This window comes from Siphateles boraxobius, unplaced genomic scaffold (assembly GCF_051911475.1).
Source record: "Siphateles boraxobius isolate OS27281-9 unplaced genomic scaffold, OSU_SipBor_1 20, whole genome shotgun sequence".
Lineage (NCBI taxonomy): Eukaryota > Metazoa > Chordata > Actinopteri > Cypriniformes > Leuciscidae > Siphateles > Siphateles boraxobius.
The window spans coordinates 14,939,681-14,957,739 of record NW_027508811.1 but is presented as its reverse complement, the minus strand read 5'-3'; the positions used below and the strand labels follow the sequence as shown (position 1 = coordinate 14,957,739).

The following is an 18,059-nucleotide window of genomic DNA, read 5'->3' as shown; positions in this document are numbered from 1 at the left end:
TTCAAGGTTCGCACTGCTGCATCACTTCCCAGAAGTCCTAAAAGAGTTAAATTTCGATCAAGCACTAAAATCTAATCATACACCTTCATGGTTTATTTTGGGGACAAACATTAAAAATAGCTTGTTGTATTTTTTATTTGTTTTAGAAAATTAGCAATGGAACTCAACATCCTGATCAATTTGAGGCTTTACAATAGATAGCAAAGGTTATTTTCAATCTACCAGCCAGTGGAATTAACTCAATGTCCATCAACAGTTCAGTCAGAAATGAAGGAGGTAGTTCAGTTTTTTTAATACCTCAACACTGACTATACCACACTATACCACAGATTCAAATCAAAGTGGTTGCAGGGGCCAAAGCATTTAGGTCCCGTTTACCCTGTTGACAGATTACACTATAGCACTGACCAGTGTCCTCACACATGGTGCAAAGTAAAAGTTTGACACATGCATCAAAATGCATATCAGGTCCATGCTATCTCACACAGCAAAGACGTGGAAGACTTGGGGGAAAGTCTGAATACTGTTCCAGCAGAAACATGACCTACAGTACAAATCCAGCATGGCAAGTTTATCTACATCCATATGTGGATGATTGTCCCTTTTAGCAACGGATCTCCCTTTTTATCACAGCGCAACGATTTTCAACAGAAATTATTAGTGCTGTCAAATCGATTAATCAAAAGTTTGTGTGCATATACACGCACACAAACTATATATTTACAAACATTTATGTTAGATGCGATTAATCACAATTAATCTATCTGACACCACTAGACATAATATAGAAATGTAACTAATGGCTTAGCCAATTAATGGCAAAATAAAAAACAAAAACATGCTCTTTACATGTCTTCTCAATAGCCATTATTTATAAATTATAAGCAGAACAACTGTGCAAATCATTTGTATAAAACATTTATGCAAGCTGTTGCATTCAATTCAATGAGACAATTTATGCAATAAAACTTTGCACAAACTTTTTTTCATGAATGAGGCCCAGACAATTTCTTCAGTAACTCGTTTCCCCAGAGGGACTTTTCATTTTTCACATACAGTATGTAATAAATCTAAAAAGTCCTTTTAGTGCTTAACACCTAAACCTAAATTGGCATTAAAGCAAACTATTCAAGAACGTAAATCAAAGTAAACTATTTATGTAGTACCAATCAGTACCATCCTCCCGTAACACTTAGTCTTCTTTGTTGTCATAAAGTCTTCTGTAATCCCAGGATAATTATTTTGATTTGACTTCAGTTCAAAAAGACAACAACATTTTGGCCCATTTCTTCATTGCTGTTATCAACAAAGATGTGCTCTTTACTGCATTGTTGATTCATTCTGCTGGTTTGCTCTGAGTTTTGTAGGCCTGCTTTCGAAGGTGAGTCTCAATCTCCTCTCTGAACACAAGCATGCCCAGATGAGAGTGTGACGCCTCATTCATGGCCTTGGACTGGATGCACATGCGGTACTGTTCCGGGGTCAGCTCGTCTGCGCACAGCTTCTCGTGCCAAAGGTGGAAGAGGCCCGACACAGGGGTCCGGATCACAATCTGTTCACTCCGTAGGTACTTCCTGTACAAGTGCACATCTTCTACACCCCAGCCTTTCACTTCCAGATCAAATCCTCCTTTAAAAGAGAAACCATGAGTTATATATATATATATATATATATTTATAAAAAAAAGGATATTTTTATTGTAATTTAAAGCATCTGATGGATTAGTACTCTCATACATGCATTAATTTACGAAGGAAAAAAGAAAATCTTGTTTATTGTTTCATATGTCATTCATAAGTCTCTTATGCTCACCAAGGCAGCATTTATTTCAGCAAAAATATAGTAAAAACAGCAATATTGTGAAATATTATTACAATTTAAAATAATTGTTTTCCATTTAAATAAATATTATAATTTTATTTATTCCTGTGATGGCAAAGCTGTCACATGATCCTTGCTGATTTGCTGCTTAAGTAAAATTTCCTATTATTATTATTAAATCAGAATATATATATATATATATATATATATATATATTTATATAATTATTGGTCAAAGGTCACCCTACATAAGAAAATTATTATTATTAAAATATTTCCTACAATCTAAAAGTCCACATTAACTTACCAATGCTAAGGAAGTCAGAGCGATACTGACAAGTCATGCCAAATCCAAAATCCCTCCAGAATCCAGCATCTTTTTTATGAATCTATAAACGGCATACAATTGTCTCATTTTCTTTTGAATCACTAGAAAGCCATACATTCTAAAAATAAATCTTGGTTACATACCAGCTGACTCTCAATTGGGGGTGGAAACTCAAGATTTCCATAAACTATAGCTGGATTGTACAAACTGAAAACCACCGGATAGAAAACTCGTTTTCCTGCAAGGGAGAATTTTTTTTAAATAAAATTACATTTACATTTTTAGTATACAAATGATTCTTGATGAAGATAATTTATACTGTTCTGTCAACCATGCATAAAACCAGTAAATGTCATTAATTTATCTGCTACATATCCTATTATCACTAATATTATTACTGCTTAGATGGAAAACAAACTGAAAGTACACGCATCTTATAGTGCAATCAAACAAGGGCAAAATTGTTTTTTCTAGTAATGGGTCCATGAATGTTTTAGATATAAATGATTGTTGAGATGACAAACCTGGAGCTGTATTGAGACGACAGGTACTAAGAAATTCCAGTGTGAAGTAGATGTCAACGTCACAGAAGAACATCAACACGTCACCCCCTTTCTCCCACGCGTGAGCTCCAATGTCCAGACCACGGCCACGCGAAAACTCCTCATCCACAGGGATCAGAGTGTAGTTACTGAAGTTCTCCTCACTGGAAAGGATCATGAATAACAGTGTAGGAAGCAAAATGAGGCTTAGAAGATTTATACCAACCACACTGGGAAATAACATGCGTTTACAATCTTTTTGCGATATATTGCGCAGCCCTATTTCTTTTAAATAAGAATCTTACTGACTTCAAATTTTTTGAATGGTACTGTACAGACAATGTGAATTACTATACGAGCTCTGCGCACAATAATTATGAAAAAGGAAGCTTAATTCCTGCTATTCAAGGAAATTACAGTCTCTACTGCCCCATTAAGATGAGTAAACAGCAAATTCCTTTTCCTTGGGTTTCCTCCATTGAGGATCAGTGCAACATGCAATATCACAGAACATTTGCAAAGCTCAAACCTGGACATTTTCCTCAGAGACGCCTTCACCTCCTGCAAGCCCATCTGACCAAAATACACCACTGTGAGATGCACTCGCTTGTCCTGCTGTACACAAACCTCCCTGCACACAGAAAACACCGTCTGATCACAACATTTCCAAAACTACCAAAGAGAAAACTGTACTGGAAAACATTCCCTTGTAAAACTGTGTAACATCTGGCTGCGTGTTGCTGCATTCCACACATCTTTAGAAGGTTCAACCGTATGATTAGCAGCACACAAGAACACACTGACACACATTCCCAGACACGAACCCAGAATCTCTTTTACATGCTTGGTGAAATTTTGTTTAAAATCCAGTCATTTCAATAGGAGTCCACATGGTCGGGAGTTTTGTGTGCATGAGGGTGAAACATTTTGCACATTCCCAAATAAACTTAGCATCAGGTTGAAGTTAGTCACGTGAATTCACCGTGTTGACTATCAGAAAGCTACTTGGATTAAAAGCGAGTTCTGTCTCATCAGTGCTTCTTATATCGCTATTGACAATGAACAATGGATCTTGTTGTCTGTGAATTTCTTTAGTGCTGCAGAAATTAGCCTACGTGTATTTGTAGGCGAAAACACAGAAACGAGTTAGCATTTTAGCACTTCCGGTTCCATCATCCTCAAGTCAATGAGCTTAGGGGTGAACACAAGCTCAAGATACTTTCACATTTTATTCTAAGACATAAAATAAATCAGTCAGATATATATATATATATACATAGATTCCTCATTTGCAGCTGTTTCTATGGGCCTCTATACATGTGCCGTCCGCCATATTGGAACAGTCAAAGCGGTGCGTCTGCACCCGACAGTTAGACACATGTTTGACTCTGCAATAGACTTCAGCAGATTATTTTGCAAAACAAACCCAATACCAGACAAAGGCATCCTCTAACACAACATTAAAAAGTACCATAGTAAAAACCTGTATTTTTGAGTTGATTTAAAACACAACCCAACACATTCTCATCTGTGAAAGGTTATCCCATTTCTTCTGGAATTTAAATCTAAGTGGTTTGACAACCAAAAGCTACGCAATGTTGTGGCATCATTGATTCTTACTGTGAGTGACGACATGCTGACTGTTCCAAGATGGCATCTGGAATCTACGTATACATATCTATGATATCAGGAATACACCACTCATACAAAAAAAAAAGAAGAAAACTTTACTTGTCCTGAAAAAGCCGGTTGCTAACAAGTGGCTAAATTGGACTACAGAGGTTGTTGGGTTAAACGTTATCAGCCGAACAGAATAACTCATCTACTCACTATTGCGCTTTTACAGCCTCATTGAGTTCTTAATCACGATCTTGCAAACTATTTGAACTTAAACTGACAAATGCTTTTAAATAATGACTGTAAGAGTTTTCAGAAGCTTAATGGTGGCGACTGTGGTGTACTTCCCTTATAGCCAACGTTTAGCTCTTTTACTTCTGCCGATTGTATTTAGGCTTCAAAATTCATAAAAGTTATGTTCATTTCTGAAGATTATCACGATGAAGTAAACATGTAAGAATCATACATTTTTGTTGGTCACAGAGCTTATTTTCTACAATAATCCAAAAGCCAATGGAAAAAATCCTATTGGGTTTTTGTCTAGAAACTTAGAAACAAAAATGCATCATCACTGCAGCACTCTATAAAAGTGTACATTTACACGAGCAAACTTCCTGCAACCTTCCACAGTGACCTTCTCACCTGAAGTTGAGCAAAAACTGAACAAAGACTTCAGTGCGGCCTGACAACGGCACTATGATGTTAATGATGGTGCTGGCGGCGTCTACAGACGTGCTCCTCACTTTCATGAGGGGCCCAAATGGACGGAAGAGGGTGACGTGACGGTACTCATGGGAATTCTCTTTAGCGAAGTAGAGCTCATACAGTGTGCCTTTGTCCCTCTCGGTCCTGTAGAGTCCTGCCAAGAATAGCAAGTACGCAAAAGCAGCTAGAGTTACAGAATATTTCTTGCTGTGCAAAGTTCACACCACCTTTATTATCCTCAAATACAAACAAACGCTGTTAAGTACACAGAAACCCTGAACACACGGTACCTAAAGTAGTATACTTCATCTTAACAGCTCTTACCCTCAAAAAAATGTCTTTCAGTGAACATCTGCCTCTGCATGGGGATGTTGTCCTCCTGTCCGTCATCGTCTTCCGGGTTATTAATAATTTCCAAACCCGCTTCTATCACCTCCACCAACTCATCCCTCCGGTCCTTCCGCACAGGCTTCTCCTCGGGATGGCGTGTCAGGCCCATCTCTAGCTGGTACACCTTCGTGGAGGTGAAGCTCTCAAAGGGCACAAGCGCATACTCGCTCGGTAGCCTCGCTCCCGTATTCACCTCCGCCTTGTCGATTTGTGAGTGCAGGTACTCCAAGAGATCACTCGGCTCTTGATCTCTGCCATCAATCAGGCTCTGTGGCCCGGGGCCCTCCTTTTTTTTTTGAAGTACCATCAGTTTCTCGCTCATCTCTTGGAGTTCTTGTTTGAGCTGCGCAATCTGCCTCTTAAGGCTGGCCGCTCGGCTGAGATGCCGCTCTTCCTGCTCCTGCAGTAGGGCCTGGTAATACTCCTTCCCGTAAGGATCTCCTCCCAGGCCAGGCAGCACCTGACTCACATCCGCAGGCGGTGTGCACTCCAGGAGGTAAGCAAAGAGCAGCAGCACCAGGATCAAAAATATACCTAGTAGAAGCCAGCGCGCCCGCCCCTGCAGAGGAAGCCCCCGTCTGGGCATATCTGAGAGGCAGGGTGCTCTCTACCAGCCACTTTCACATTAATCCATTCCCAAGCAAAGCGGAGGAAGTTCACTAGTGTCACATTTCTCTTGCAATCTTGCTCCTCTCACACTACAGCACGTCGATCATGCTCAGATTCCTCAGTGATGTGTGAATATACAGTTGACAAACTGTCATCCTGCTTGCACAATATCCCTCCGTTTAGAGAAACACCACATCTAAAAAGAGATTAAAATCATGAAAAATATATGTTCTATTTAGTATATTTAGACCAAACCAGATAAGAAATAGTCAAAACAAATGTTAAAATAATTAAAAACTATATAAAATAATTGAACAGCCTACAGTGCCTTGCTTTTTTTTTTTTTAACTTTAAAACAGTTACTAAACAATGATATAATTTTTTATTAAAACGTTATTTATTTATAAAACGAATTAATATTGTAAAACTGTTGCTAGGCAAGTTTCAGATTGTTGTCTACGTAGAAATAGACTATAATTTTAAGCGGATCGAAATTTAGATAATCCAAAAATAAGACAATACAAATTTAAATATATCAACAACAATAATAATTTAAAAATTGAATCAATGTTTTTATCAGCCTTGTGATAAGCGGATTCCTGATCAACCGGTCTGTTTATTTTGCCGACTGGCTCCGTAACGTTACACTGTATAACTTAAAACTATTCATATTCACCGCAAACAACTGTAAGTTATATGTGTAGCGCAATTTATGTTTACGCTTTAATATAAACAAACACCTAAGACTCTGAATAATATTAAGTTTGTTTGTAGATCAACTAGGAAACACAGCTTTATGCGCACAGGGAAACATCTGGCTAATTGATCAATAAGCCTGATGAAAAGACATAATGGCAAATACCTAATAATGTAATTTGTGGAAAAAACATCGAGCTTGAAGTTGTTTTCTTGGATAAACCAAACACGGAAATGTGCGACACTTACCTCGGCGGTTGTTATTGTATGTGGCTGTCGGTAACCGCTTCTTCATGCAACTGTTCAATAAAATACCGAGCTTAATGTGGGAACGGTGGGAACACAACGCCACGGGGCAATGAAAAAAAGGAAGCATGTTCCTTCCGCTATGAGCGGCAAAATTTCAAAATAAAAGCAAGTATGTCGTCTTTAGATGTTTTACAAATTGTTAAAAACTGTGGTAAACAAAATAACCTAAAATTTTTGAAAAGTATGCGTTGAAAATCAACCTACTTCCTTTTTAGAGTTGCATTTCATGTCTTTTTTTACTTGTATTTATTTTGTGTTCGTGCTGCTGCTCCACTTTGTGTGTCAGGAAAAACTTTTATTGTGTCTGATTTAAATAGATATTCCCATTCAAAGGGGAAATTTAACCCATTTTTTAGTTTTTTTAAATAACCCTTTAGGCCATTTGACGTTTACAAAGGGTAGGCTAGTCTGGGCTTGCTTTTCAGATCATTCATTAATTTTGTGGTCATACAGTATAAGAATCATGATTTGACATATGTCATAACATTTGAATCTTTTTATGTAAATAATTATAATTATTCTTTCACTCTTTCATGAAGTCTGGTAATGAAATAACAAACACAGAAATGAAACCTTGACATCTTCTTACAGTTTTATTTATTGAAATGTATTGTTTTGACAACATAATGAGGAACCACACTCAGCTTTATGCATTGCAGGCCTAGTTATTGGTGAACAAATAATGTCTTTACAAAGAATAAAAATTAAACCACCATATGACATTAAATTAAACATATTCATACTCTGTTATGGGAAATATTCATAACTCGTAGTGAACACAGAGCGAAATATGAATATTTAAAAAACAAAAAGTAATTGTTTCTGTCACCCCCCCCCCCCCCCCCCCCCCCTCGTCCCAAAAAACAAACAAAAACAAAACATGTCCAGTCTTTGAGGCAAACATCTGCAATAGGTGATGGTAAAGAAGCTCCCTTTAATTCCTGGAGTGGGACCAAGATTGTCTCGGCCATGCATTTATAACTGGTGTTCTCTAAATGAAGCGGCACAGGCACTTAAACATGGACATTGAACTGTACAGAGTCATGCAATGACACAACATGGCCAACAGGGCCTTGTGGTAACAATCGCCTATGAGCTGCTGAAGCATGTTTTATGCAATTCCAGCCAATTTGAAATCTTTTACCACCCTCCCATCTTCTACACAACAGCAGAAATAAAAGGGAACCGACTTTAACATCATACAACATATATACAGTATCATATAAATATACACATCTCCCCACCCCCCACGTCTTTTCCACCAATGATTTTGGTTTGCGTTTTTAACTATCGAGCGTGTCCACAATTTTTGCGGGAGAATGCAAAGCCATCCAGTTTGCATAAACACTATCATTGGCATATCTTGTAAAGACAGGGTTAGTGGCATCAAGTCTGTTGAGAGGTACCGGGCTCTTCTCTGGCCAGTTCGGGTATGACATGCCTAAAAACGAGAACATATCATTTTTCTGCACCGAGGAAGCATTAAGTCCAGACAGTAAGGCTCTCAAACAAAACTCAGTTCAGCTTTTGAACATAATTACATAAAACAGCATTTCGGATTCATTTGAGCATGTGGAATAAGCATGAAATCATTCTTTGGTCCTTTTTGAGTGCTTTTTGGTCATTCATGTCAATATTCCACTGTAAAACATCATAAAGTATATTCTATGATGTCATCATGACATCAGTATTGTGGCTTCTGTTGTCTTTGGCATTCTATGTACATGCTTTTAACTGAAACATAATCAGTGCTCTACTAAAAGGTTGTGTGTGTGTGTGTGTGTGTGTGTGTGTGTGTGTGTGTGTGTGTGTGTGTACTCCCAAAAATAATTGACATCAAAGAGCCCATGCACAGAAACTGTCTTACTGCTGGCCATTTTATTGCTTTTTTATTCTACTATTAATGCCATCATTTTAGGGAAAGCTAAGAAAGTCTTGCATATTTTTATGCTCTAAATGAAGAGTTTAATTCAAAAGCTTTACTGATTTCAGAACGGACTCCATCTACTTTAAACATTAATTTTCTGTAATATGTTCAGGATATTACAGAGAGAGCACATCCAGAGCACACGGGACCTGTTTCAAATGTAAAATTCAACCTAAAGCACTGCAAACCAATACAAATTTCACATATGATGTAAATCATAAACACATCTTAAAATATATTTTCCTCACTGAACATAGTACATTTTAAGTCGTGTCTATATGTTTAAAAATTGATTTATTTTTTATCAAAAGTCATAAAATTTATATTTCAAATAATAGAGTACATCGGAAGCAGGTCCAAATGAAACATCTGATCCCTAGATCCAGACACTACAGCTCTAACTGAATCTATAAAACATGAGCAGTATTCATAAGTCACTGGCAACCATGCCGTTAGCACAATCACAGCACTTCCTATGGAAGACACAAACAAAAACTGATTTTGTTCCCTGTATTAGAATCGAGTAAATGCATGGGAAATTCTACCATAGAGCTTGTTTTCAATCCAAGTGGAGGGGAGGGTTCGAGGGAGAGGGGCGTTACTACAGTCCACTAAGGGTGTGTCCTCTTCAGAGAGGGAGTCGTCATAGAGCAGGGCGTCTGCTGGTGTGGAAGCCGCGAGATCCAGATAGTCCTGATGAAGGGACACACACAGTTATTCAATGTTACCACATATTACATTAAAACAAAAAATGTCTGGAGCAACATTTACATAATGATGACATTTGTCTTTATTCACTACTGAACACCCCTCACTAGACAGTAGGTTTTCAAATAATACTAATTGTGAATTGTTAGCATAATAAAATGTATGATAGCATATTAAGTATAAAGTCAATTTGATATTTAATTTATTCTAAGTTATAATTACATTCGGTTATGATGGTTGAAAATCGAGGAAAACCTTTACTCTCTGCAGGAGGTTCCTCTGTGTTCATCCATTGTTTTACATTATCCCTTACCTTGAGGAATTCTTCATCATTATAACAACATAAAAGAATAAACATACATTGCTGTTTAAAAGTTTGTGGTCATTAAGATTTTTTGTTTGTTTTTGAAAGAAGTATTGTATGCTCACTAAGGCTACATAATATGATACAGTAAAAACAGTAATTTAAAATAACTTTTCTATTTTAACAACTATTTACTTATACTAATTATTTACTATGCATTTCTTAAGCAGCCATTACTCCAGTCTTCAGTGTCACATGATCCTTCATAAATCTAATATGCTGATTTGTTGCTCAAGAAACATTTATTACCAATGTTAAAAACAGTTGTGCTACTTAATGTTTTTATGGAGATTGTGATACATTTTTACAGGATACTTTGATGAATTGAAAGTTCAAAAGAGCAGCATTTTTTTGTTACATTATGAAAGTCTTTACTGCCACTTTTGATCGATTTAATGTGTCCTTATTGAAAAAAAGTACAAATTTCTTTAAACAAGTCCTACTGACCTCAAACCTTTTAACAGTATTTTATGTATAAGGTAATAAGTGTGTAAATAATTTTCAACTTGCAATGTTTAACTTATACATGTGAAATCAGGTTCAACTCAGGTTGTAATTTCATCCAGAAGTGTTTTGATTTGCTTGGATTTGTGCCAGTGTGTGACTGTATAGAGGAAGTGCTCATTGAGTTCTTACTCGGCTTTTCACCATCATCTTCTCAAGTTCTTTGCTGATGTCTGAGAAAGTGGGCCGCTTATCTGCCTCTTGTTTCCAACAACGAAGCATCAGATTGTACCTACATCACATAACAGAGCATTCATCACCTGATACAAAACATCTCTGATTGTCACACCTGATACAAATGAAATTTAGAAAAAAGTACACACAAAATAAGTTAATTGTTGTGTCCGTAAGATTGCATAAGACATAATGAAAAATTTTAAACTTAAATGTTAAAATGTTATAATCTATCCCATGATGGCATGGTGGTTTTGGAACATAATTTGTTCATTCTCCTCTTAATTCTACAATACATTCAACTGATGACATGATGGCTGTTAAACACACATTTCATCTGTGCAGTTCTCCGGTTTTTCCATCCTGTAGCCTGTCTTCAGAAGGTTGAAAAGCCGTTCCGGAGCAATGCCTGGGTAGGGGTTTCCACCCAGAGTCACAATCTCCCATAAGAGGACACCAAAAGACCAGCTAATGAATGGAATTAGAGAGAGATTGTATTGAAAAGTTGTTATGGAAGAAATCCTATTCCAATAAACTAATTCTTCAAATGTAAAATATGAAGTGGTGATTGTTTGTAAAGATATATGTTAGCTAGGGTTAAGGCCCGTTCACACCAAGAGCGAACACTATAAAGATAATAACCGTAATGATAACTATACTAGCGTCCACATCAATGCCCAATATCGTTCTGTTTGTTGTGTGTGCTGCAGTTTTCATCAGATGGCAAAATCATTCTGAAAGGTGGACTATATTTCATTCCTCTGTGCTGTTATCTGGTGTGAACTCTGTGGTGTGAACTCTGCTATTCTTTTATATTTAGAACTATTTTTTCGTCATCGCTATAGTTATGAACAGGCCTTTAAAGTTTACATGTGTTGCATGAAACCTTGCCATAACTTACACATCGCTTTGTGTGGTGTAGATGTGATCGAACAAAGACTCTATAGCCATCCATTTGACAGGAATGCGACCCTAGAAATTGAGAGCACATTATGACATAAAGTCTAACAAATGTATAATTGCATTAAACCATATGTTATTTTACAGAATGAGACTAATATTCAATAATCTGTGAACAATATAATATATCTAGTTTGATGCAGTTAATTAAACTGAACAAAAGTGTCACCTTGCTCCTCTTCACATATGAATCTTCCTCATAGACATCTCGAGATAAACCAAAGTCCGATATTTTCATCTTCCTTCCCTCTGCCACTAGCACATTCCTGGCAGCAAGGTCTCTGTGAACAAGCTAAAGACATTTTCTTACATTATAACATATCTTTAAAACGGAACATTTGATATTCTGTGATGGATTTTCCCTAAACCGCTGACATACCTTCATTTCAGCCAGGTATTGCATTCCTCTGGAGATCTGCCATGCAAAGGAGATGAGGTCACCCATGGTCAGAGCCCTCTCATCTGGGTTTTCCAAGTAGCTTGAGTTGCGGTTGGCATCATTGCTCATGTAGCTTGGTCCAACTTTCCGGCTCTCTCTCAGGAAGTTCCGCAGTGAGCCGTACTTGGCGTATTCAACAATTAAATTTAATGGACCTGAACAGAGGAACTTGTGTAAGCACAAAGCAAAGCAAAAACAGATGCATGCCGAATTGAACATACAGTTGTTGTTTTAAAAAAAAATAAAATGTCTTACCATCCTGGCTGCAAGCTCCATACATTTTTATTACATGCGGGTGATTAACCTGTTTGAGCAATGTGAACTCTGACAGGAGGTCTCGAAGCTCACTGTGAGATGCATTTTCTGTGGTGAAAAAAGATGGATGCTTAAAAGTCATTATAGACAGATTTGCACAGATTTAAAAAGTGATTTAATCAAATGCAAAACTGCATCTGCAATATGGATTCTGAGTTGCATACCTTTCAGCATCTTTACAGCAACTGTAGTGTATCCAGCTTTTCCTTTGAGCCGGAAAGCTGTGGCCTTCACAACCTTTCCAAACTCTCCCTCTCCAAGAGTCTTACCCAGCACTAGGTTTTTTCGTGGGAACTCCCACTTTGGATCTTCCTGTTAAACAGAAAGGAGAAAAAAAAATCTGTACTCTTCATCAGATCAGAAACAATCTAATTAATGATAATTTCATTAATCAGGTAAAATTTATATAAAAAAATCAACATGTATGCAAGAACTGCACTGAAAACTAAGGTAAGACACTGAGCAATACATACGGGTATTTTGAAGGTGTCAATGGCCACCTGATTTTCCATGGAATCGAGAGAAGCTCGACGAACGTTATTGGCTGAGTAACTGATTGGGTAGGACTGGGCCGGCCGGCGGAAGGTCATTTCAGCTGAGGCGATGGGCGGCTTAGGAGTGCTCTTGTGATAACGGTGGATAAAGTACGAGGACAGGAGAATGGAGACAATGAAGGATAGGAGGACACCAGTTGCAATGACCGTCTTGCACATGTCATCACAAATAGCTTCTGAAAAACAATTAGTAACAATGCATTGCAATTTTTTTTCTTTCTCTCTCTCCCTCTCTTTCTATATATAAACAATTCTTCTGCTCATACGTTTACATGCCCCTTGTAGAATATGCAAGATGTTAATCATTTCATAAATATAATGATTTCAGATTTATAATTATATCATAAATATTGCACGTTGCTCTTTGTAGTGTCCTGAATAAGCTGATTCACTTAACAGATGTTTACATATTGTCCACAAGACAAAATAAGCGAATTTACACAAATTAACCAGTTCAAAAGTTTTGTACCCTTTAATCTTAATCTCTTATCCTAATCTCTGTGTCTTTACCTGGATGATCAAGGACTGCTTTTATGTTTTGTGATAGTTGTTCACGAGTCCCTTGTTTGTCCTGAGCAGTTAAAATGCTCACTGTTCTTCAGAAAAAATCCTTTAGGTCCTGCACATTTCTTGTTAGATTTTCTAGCATCTTCTACATATTTTAATAATTTTCCAACAGTAATACTTTTGAGATCTGAGCTTTCACACTGAGGATGATTGAGGGACTCATACACAACTATTACAAAATGTGAAATCATTCAATGATGCTCAAGAAGGCAACACTGAAATAAGACACGGGGGGTGTAAACTTTTTGAACTGAATGATCGAGGCAAATTAAAATTGTACTTATTTTGACTTCTGGGAAACATGTTCATATCTTATGTAGCTTCTGATGAAAAATGTAATAAAAAAAAAATCATATAGCTCACCTTCCGAGTCATCCTTTTCACAGAAGCACTTTCCTGTAAAACAGTAGCAGGTCCCATGTCCAGCTTTGATTCCATACAGGTCCCTCTCGTAACCCCCAATTATGGGCTGACCTGACAAAAAGCCAAAAAAAAAAAAATCTTAATCAATTTAAAAGTGTTCATGCCCCGAGAATATTTTGTTGATTTAATTTTTGACAGCAAATTAAATTCTGTATTGAAATGTATTACTGTGATTTAAATTTGCCATAATTTTAGTCTAAGTCAAATGTAATTTACAAAATAGTATTTTAGTACTAATACATTCAAAATAATTGTGTATCGTTTAAAGCAGCTTTGCAGCTTCAGTTCTAAAAAGTTCAGCTAACTAAAGTGAAGTTATAACTCTCCAATTTAAGTTCAACTAACTAAAGTGAAGTTTATGTAACTATCCAATTTATGTTCATCTAACTAAAGTATCCAATTTATGTTCCTCTAACTAAAGTGAAGTTTTCATAACTAAATTTAACCAGTTCAGATTACTTTATAAGTGTCAGATACACTTTTCTAAATAAGTAAAACTCAAAAAAGCCCATGCAAAAAAAGAAAAAAAATATGAGTTGAGTCAACAAAATATTTTTTATAGTGTGGTTGATGCACTTCCTAAAAGCACAACTGCAGGATTATGCTGATCTAACTTAACAGTATTATATGGAAAGCCACAAAACACAATGCAACTTTAAATTTGACTCACTGGAGCAATCCTGAGGACATATGGATATGTTTTTGCTCTCAATGGCATCACAGTAACCATCTGGACACGTATGGAGGTCAGGGGAACAGGTGGAGTATTTTTTAGATATTCCTGCAAAGGTAACACAATGCCACAAAATGTGTCCTTTCGATTGATAGAAACAGCTTCACAGTAATATGGTAAGTGCAGTGAATTTGATTCTATGCCACTTTAGAAGTCAAGGGTATTGTGGTTAACCTTTATCTTTGCCTTGTCTCCACTGGCATCTGCCTGTAGGGGCTCCCAGGCCTCGAGACGCCTCACAGTCCCCTCGCTGTCTCTTCTCTGCACAAGCCAAAACCCGCAGCTCATCCATCCTCATGAGATCTGCTACATAGCAGAGTCAGATAGGAAAAAGCAGAGCACAAAATCACAATCCCACTAAGCACCTGGATCAACACTGTTGCTTTCACACCTATGGTTCATGGACATATTCTTGCGAATTTTTGACCTTACCTTCACCCTCAAAAATGATGATGAGCTGAGTCTTGGCCTGAAACTTGTTCTGCTGCTCCTGAGCAATAACCACGTACTGCAGCTCTTTGCACTCTGGTCTGCGTAACACCTCAGTGTCATTCACATAGAGCACACCGGTCTTCTCATTTGGGTTCTGTGCAAGGCTAACTGCCATGTAACACGACTGAGCATCAGCAGAGATGTTCCTGTCTGCGATCTCTAACTGATATGTGACATCAATGCCCTTAAACTTCAGACAGTTGTCCACACAGACTTCTCCAATCTAATAAAGACACAAATGACACATTAGTGGGGATCATCTGGAGTTTCTATCAAATTGTAATTTCACTTATTATATGAAAATTGTCAAATAAAATAAAAAAAGCAAAAACAACAAAACATAATTCCACATGGACTTGAAAACAGGGGTATATAAATGTATTGATACAAGTGAAATGTGATTTAGTATTTCTTTTCACAGCAATAGGGATTAAAAAGTCTTATATTATATGTATTAAACTTGTACCAGCTTTGACGTGGCATTTCATAAACTCTAAGCTTACCTAAAATGTTTCTCTTCACTACATAAAACATTGTTCTTTTGCAAAGACTGTTTTTTTTTCTTCAGGAATCGCTGTTTCTTTAATATTTAATATTGTGTTATTTTAATATTTACAATAGCAGTTCTCTACTCCTGCTTGCACATGTTCAAAATGACTAAAAACATAATTAAAGCACCTGGGAGTATGTCGTTGCTTTCTTTGAGACAGTAAAGATGTAGGTGATATTGGAGAAGCGAATAGAAACCGGCAGGATAGTCACATTGAAATGTAACAGCACTGTTCCCTCGGGGCCCGGAAAAGTGGTGTCATTGACCAGGTAGTCCAACTGAAATGAACGTTGCTCCGTCACAGACAGATTCTGACTGAGTTTTAGCTCTGAGGGCAGACAACAGAATAAAGGACAATGCTGTATATTATGTTAAAAAAAGCTATCAAATTATTAAAGGTGCACTCAGTAATTATTTCACAGGCTCACATGACAGTTGTGGACTTATAGGTCAAATTCATACAGCAACCATCCTGTATTTCAGAGCTTTAAACAGTTAAGGCTGGAATACACAATAGATGACTGAACAAATTTTAAAACACTAGGCATCAGAAACTTCATATACAAAGAAAAGCTGAACATTATATATTAAATGACTGAGGTGCATGACAAATGAAAACAATATGTGATCTAAAATCAGCTCAAAATATCAAACATGTTTAATATCCTCAGACTGGATGGAATCAAAGTCTGAAGCTTAACTACACATTACACGCTACATGATTCTCTTTAAAATCTGTTAATTATGACTGGCCCATATTCTGCAAAGTGTCTCTGAGTCGACTAGCGTTGACTGTAAATTAGGGCAAGAATCTGGAAAAAAATTGTGTAGTGTTTTCCAGCCTTAGGTTCACAAACAGTTTGTTTATTAAAGAGAGTGACAACTGCATCTTTTAACTAAACAAACACCTGTAAATTTTCAGGACTCACAATGGCGTTTTAGGTTTTAGTGAGTGGTTTCGGCCATTCACAGAGACGATATGAAGGTTTTAGATCTGTCAGTTGTGCGGTCTGCAGCAACTAAAATGCTCTGCTCTCCACTCAGGAGTTATAAAAGCTGTTACTATTTGGCGGATCAATGGCCCCAATGAGGCGATCCACTCCATATAAAGTGAAACTACTTTCATTAGCAACTGGAGGCTTCATCTCATGTATGTGTACATGATTTTTCACACTGCCAAAAAGTTTTAAATTCAAATTAAAAAAATGTTTTTAAATTCAAAAATTCTAAAAAATGTCTTAAATAGGAACATTTACTCTGTGCAATGTTAAACTTTTTTTTTTTACTCACTGTATTCATGAACCGTCCCACGGACATTGCCAAAGATGGCCTTTTCTTCCCTAAATTTGTGTTCAATAGTAAAAGTGTTTCTGATCCAGGAGTCATTCGTCATTAAGGTGCCCACCAATTTGTTTTGAATTTGGTTTGTGGGATAAACAGGCGTTGTGTCCCTGTCATATACAAACAGAGTTCCATAGACAGTACCCTATAAAAGAAAACAGATTACCATTATTCAGTCACTTTCATACTTCATTATATAAACTCAAAAAGTCTACCAGATAGTTGTTGTTACAGTGCCTGATACACACCTCGCTACGGTTAAATTCTATTATGACGTCCTCACTGTCAGTCCCATTCACGTAAGGAGGATTATCATCCTCATCATAGATGTTCAAGTGCAGAGAAGTAAAGTACTTCCACAGCTCTTCTTCTGTCTGTACCATACACACAATATCCAGATGGTACACTTCCTTCTCCTCACGGTCCACCGGTGCAGTGACCACCAGTTCTGAAGTGGAGCTGTCGACCGCAAATGGAACTGGAGATTCTGAATTGAATACAAGCAATAACAGAAAATTAATCTCACTGTGCTGTAAGATCTAAGACAGATCAGACACATATAGTCCAGTCATTTTAAGCCAAAATGGGGGTCAACCTTGAACAAATTGCAACAGAAGCAAACTCAACTGATTTTGTATCCTCAATATGTCCTGAGTAAGGAAAAAAACCCCCAGAAGAATCCCATTAGGGGAAAGTTTAGAAAAAGACCCAAATAAATCCCATTAATTCGCCTATTCATTCTTTTTCTCACGTGAAAAGGGTAAAAATTATAACCTTTAGATATCATCTTGAAAATCGCTGAGTTGATTACTTACATCAAGACAAACAAAACATGTATTACAAGTTTTTTGCAATTGTTTGTTAACATGGACAAATGGTGCATAATCTAATTACATATGTGCTCATTTGCATAATTAACCAAACAGATCTAAACATTGGGTATAGCAGTGAACATGTCTTGTAGAATTTTGTTGACATATAACAGTAAACTA

At 37.0% G+C, this 18,059-nt stretch overlaps 2 protein-coding genes across 2 annotated transcripts in view; both read right to left on the bottom strand.

Annotated features, from left to right (window-relative positions):
- Positions 1-117: 117 nt before the first annotated feature.
- On the bottom strand, positions 118-7,097 carry csgalnact2 (chondroitin sulfate N-acetylgalactosaminyltransferase 2). The gene is made up of 8 exons (XM_077237000.1): positions 6,957-7,097; positions 5,337-6,207; positions 4,950-5,166; positions 3,220-3,321; positions 2,673-2,854; positions 2,292-2,386; positions 2,128-2,209; positions 118-1,629 (listed from the first exon to the last, which is right to left on the bottom strand). The coding sequence occupies exons 2-8, from the start codon at positions 5,986-5,988 to the stop codon at positions 1,337-1,339; spliced, it is 1,623 nt and encodes a 540-aa protein (XP_077093115.1). The 5' UTR covers positions 5,989-6,207; positions 6,957-7,097; the 3' UTR covers positions 118-1,336.
- Positions 7,098-7,590: 493 nt separating this feature from the next.
- The window catches only part of ret (ret proto-oncogene receptor tyrosine kinase), a 28,989-nt gene continuing 18,520 nt past the window's right edge, over positions 7,591-18,059 (bottom strand). The window contains exons 4-20 of the mRNA XM_077236998.1: positions 17,316-17,554; positions 17,017-17,212; positions 15,855-16,054; positions 15,117-15,399; positions 14,859-14,990; positions 14,622-14,732; positions 13,892-14,002; positions 12,881-13,137; positions 12,572-12,719; positions 12,348-12,455; positions 12,033-12,247; positions 11,823-11,945; positions 11,595-11,665; positions 11,024-11,161; positions 10,652-10,751; positions 9,489-9,636; positions 7,591-8,457 (exon numbers count right to left, since the gene is read on the bottom strand). Of these exons, the coding sequence (XP_077093113.1) occupies positions 8,300-8,457; positions 9,489-9,636; positions 10,652-10,751; positions 11,024-11,161; positions 11,595-11,665; positions 11,823-11,945; positions 12,033-12,247; positions 12,348-12,455; positions 12,572-12,719; positions 12,881-13,137; positions 13,892-14,002; positions 14,622-14,732; positions 14,859-14,990; positions 15,117-15,399; positions 15,855-16,054; positions 17,017-17,212; positions 17,316-17,554 (2,738 nt within the window). The 3' untranslated portion in view covers positions 7,591-8,299. The remainder of the gene's footprint in view (positions 8,458-9,488; positions 9,637-10,651; positions 10,752-11,023; positions 11,162-11,594; positions 11,666-11,822; positions 11,946-12,032; positions 12,248-12,347; positions 12,456-12,571; positions 12,720-12,880; positions 13,138-13,891; positions 14,003-14,621; positions 14,733-14,858; positions 14,991-15,116; positions 15,400-15,854; positions 16,055-17,016; positions 17,213-17,315; positions 17,555-18,059) is intronic.

Excerpts from the sequence above, each read along its gene's own strand:
- csgalnact2 (XM_077237000.1), bottom strand. The coding sequence starts at position 5,988 with ATGCCCAGACGGGGGCTTCCTCTGCAGGGGCGGGCGCGCTGGCTTCTA. Across the intron at positions 2,387-2,672 it reads TCGTCTCAATACAGCTCCAG|GAAAACGAGTTTTCTATCCG; the intron begins GTTTGTCATCTC and ends TCTCCCTTGCAG. Across the intron at positions 1,630-2,127 it reads CTCTGACTTCCTTAGCATTG|GAGGATTTGATCTGGAAGTG; the intron begins GTAAGTTAATGT and ends TCTCTTTTAAAG.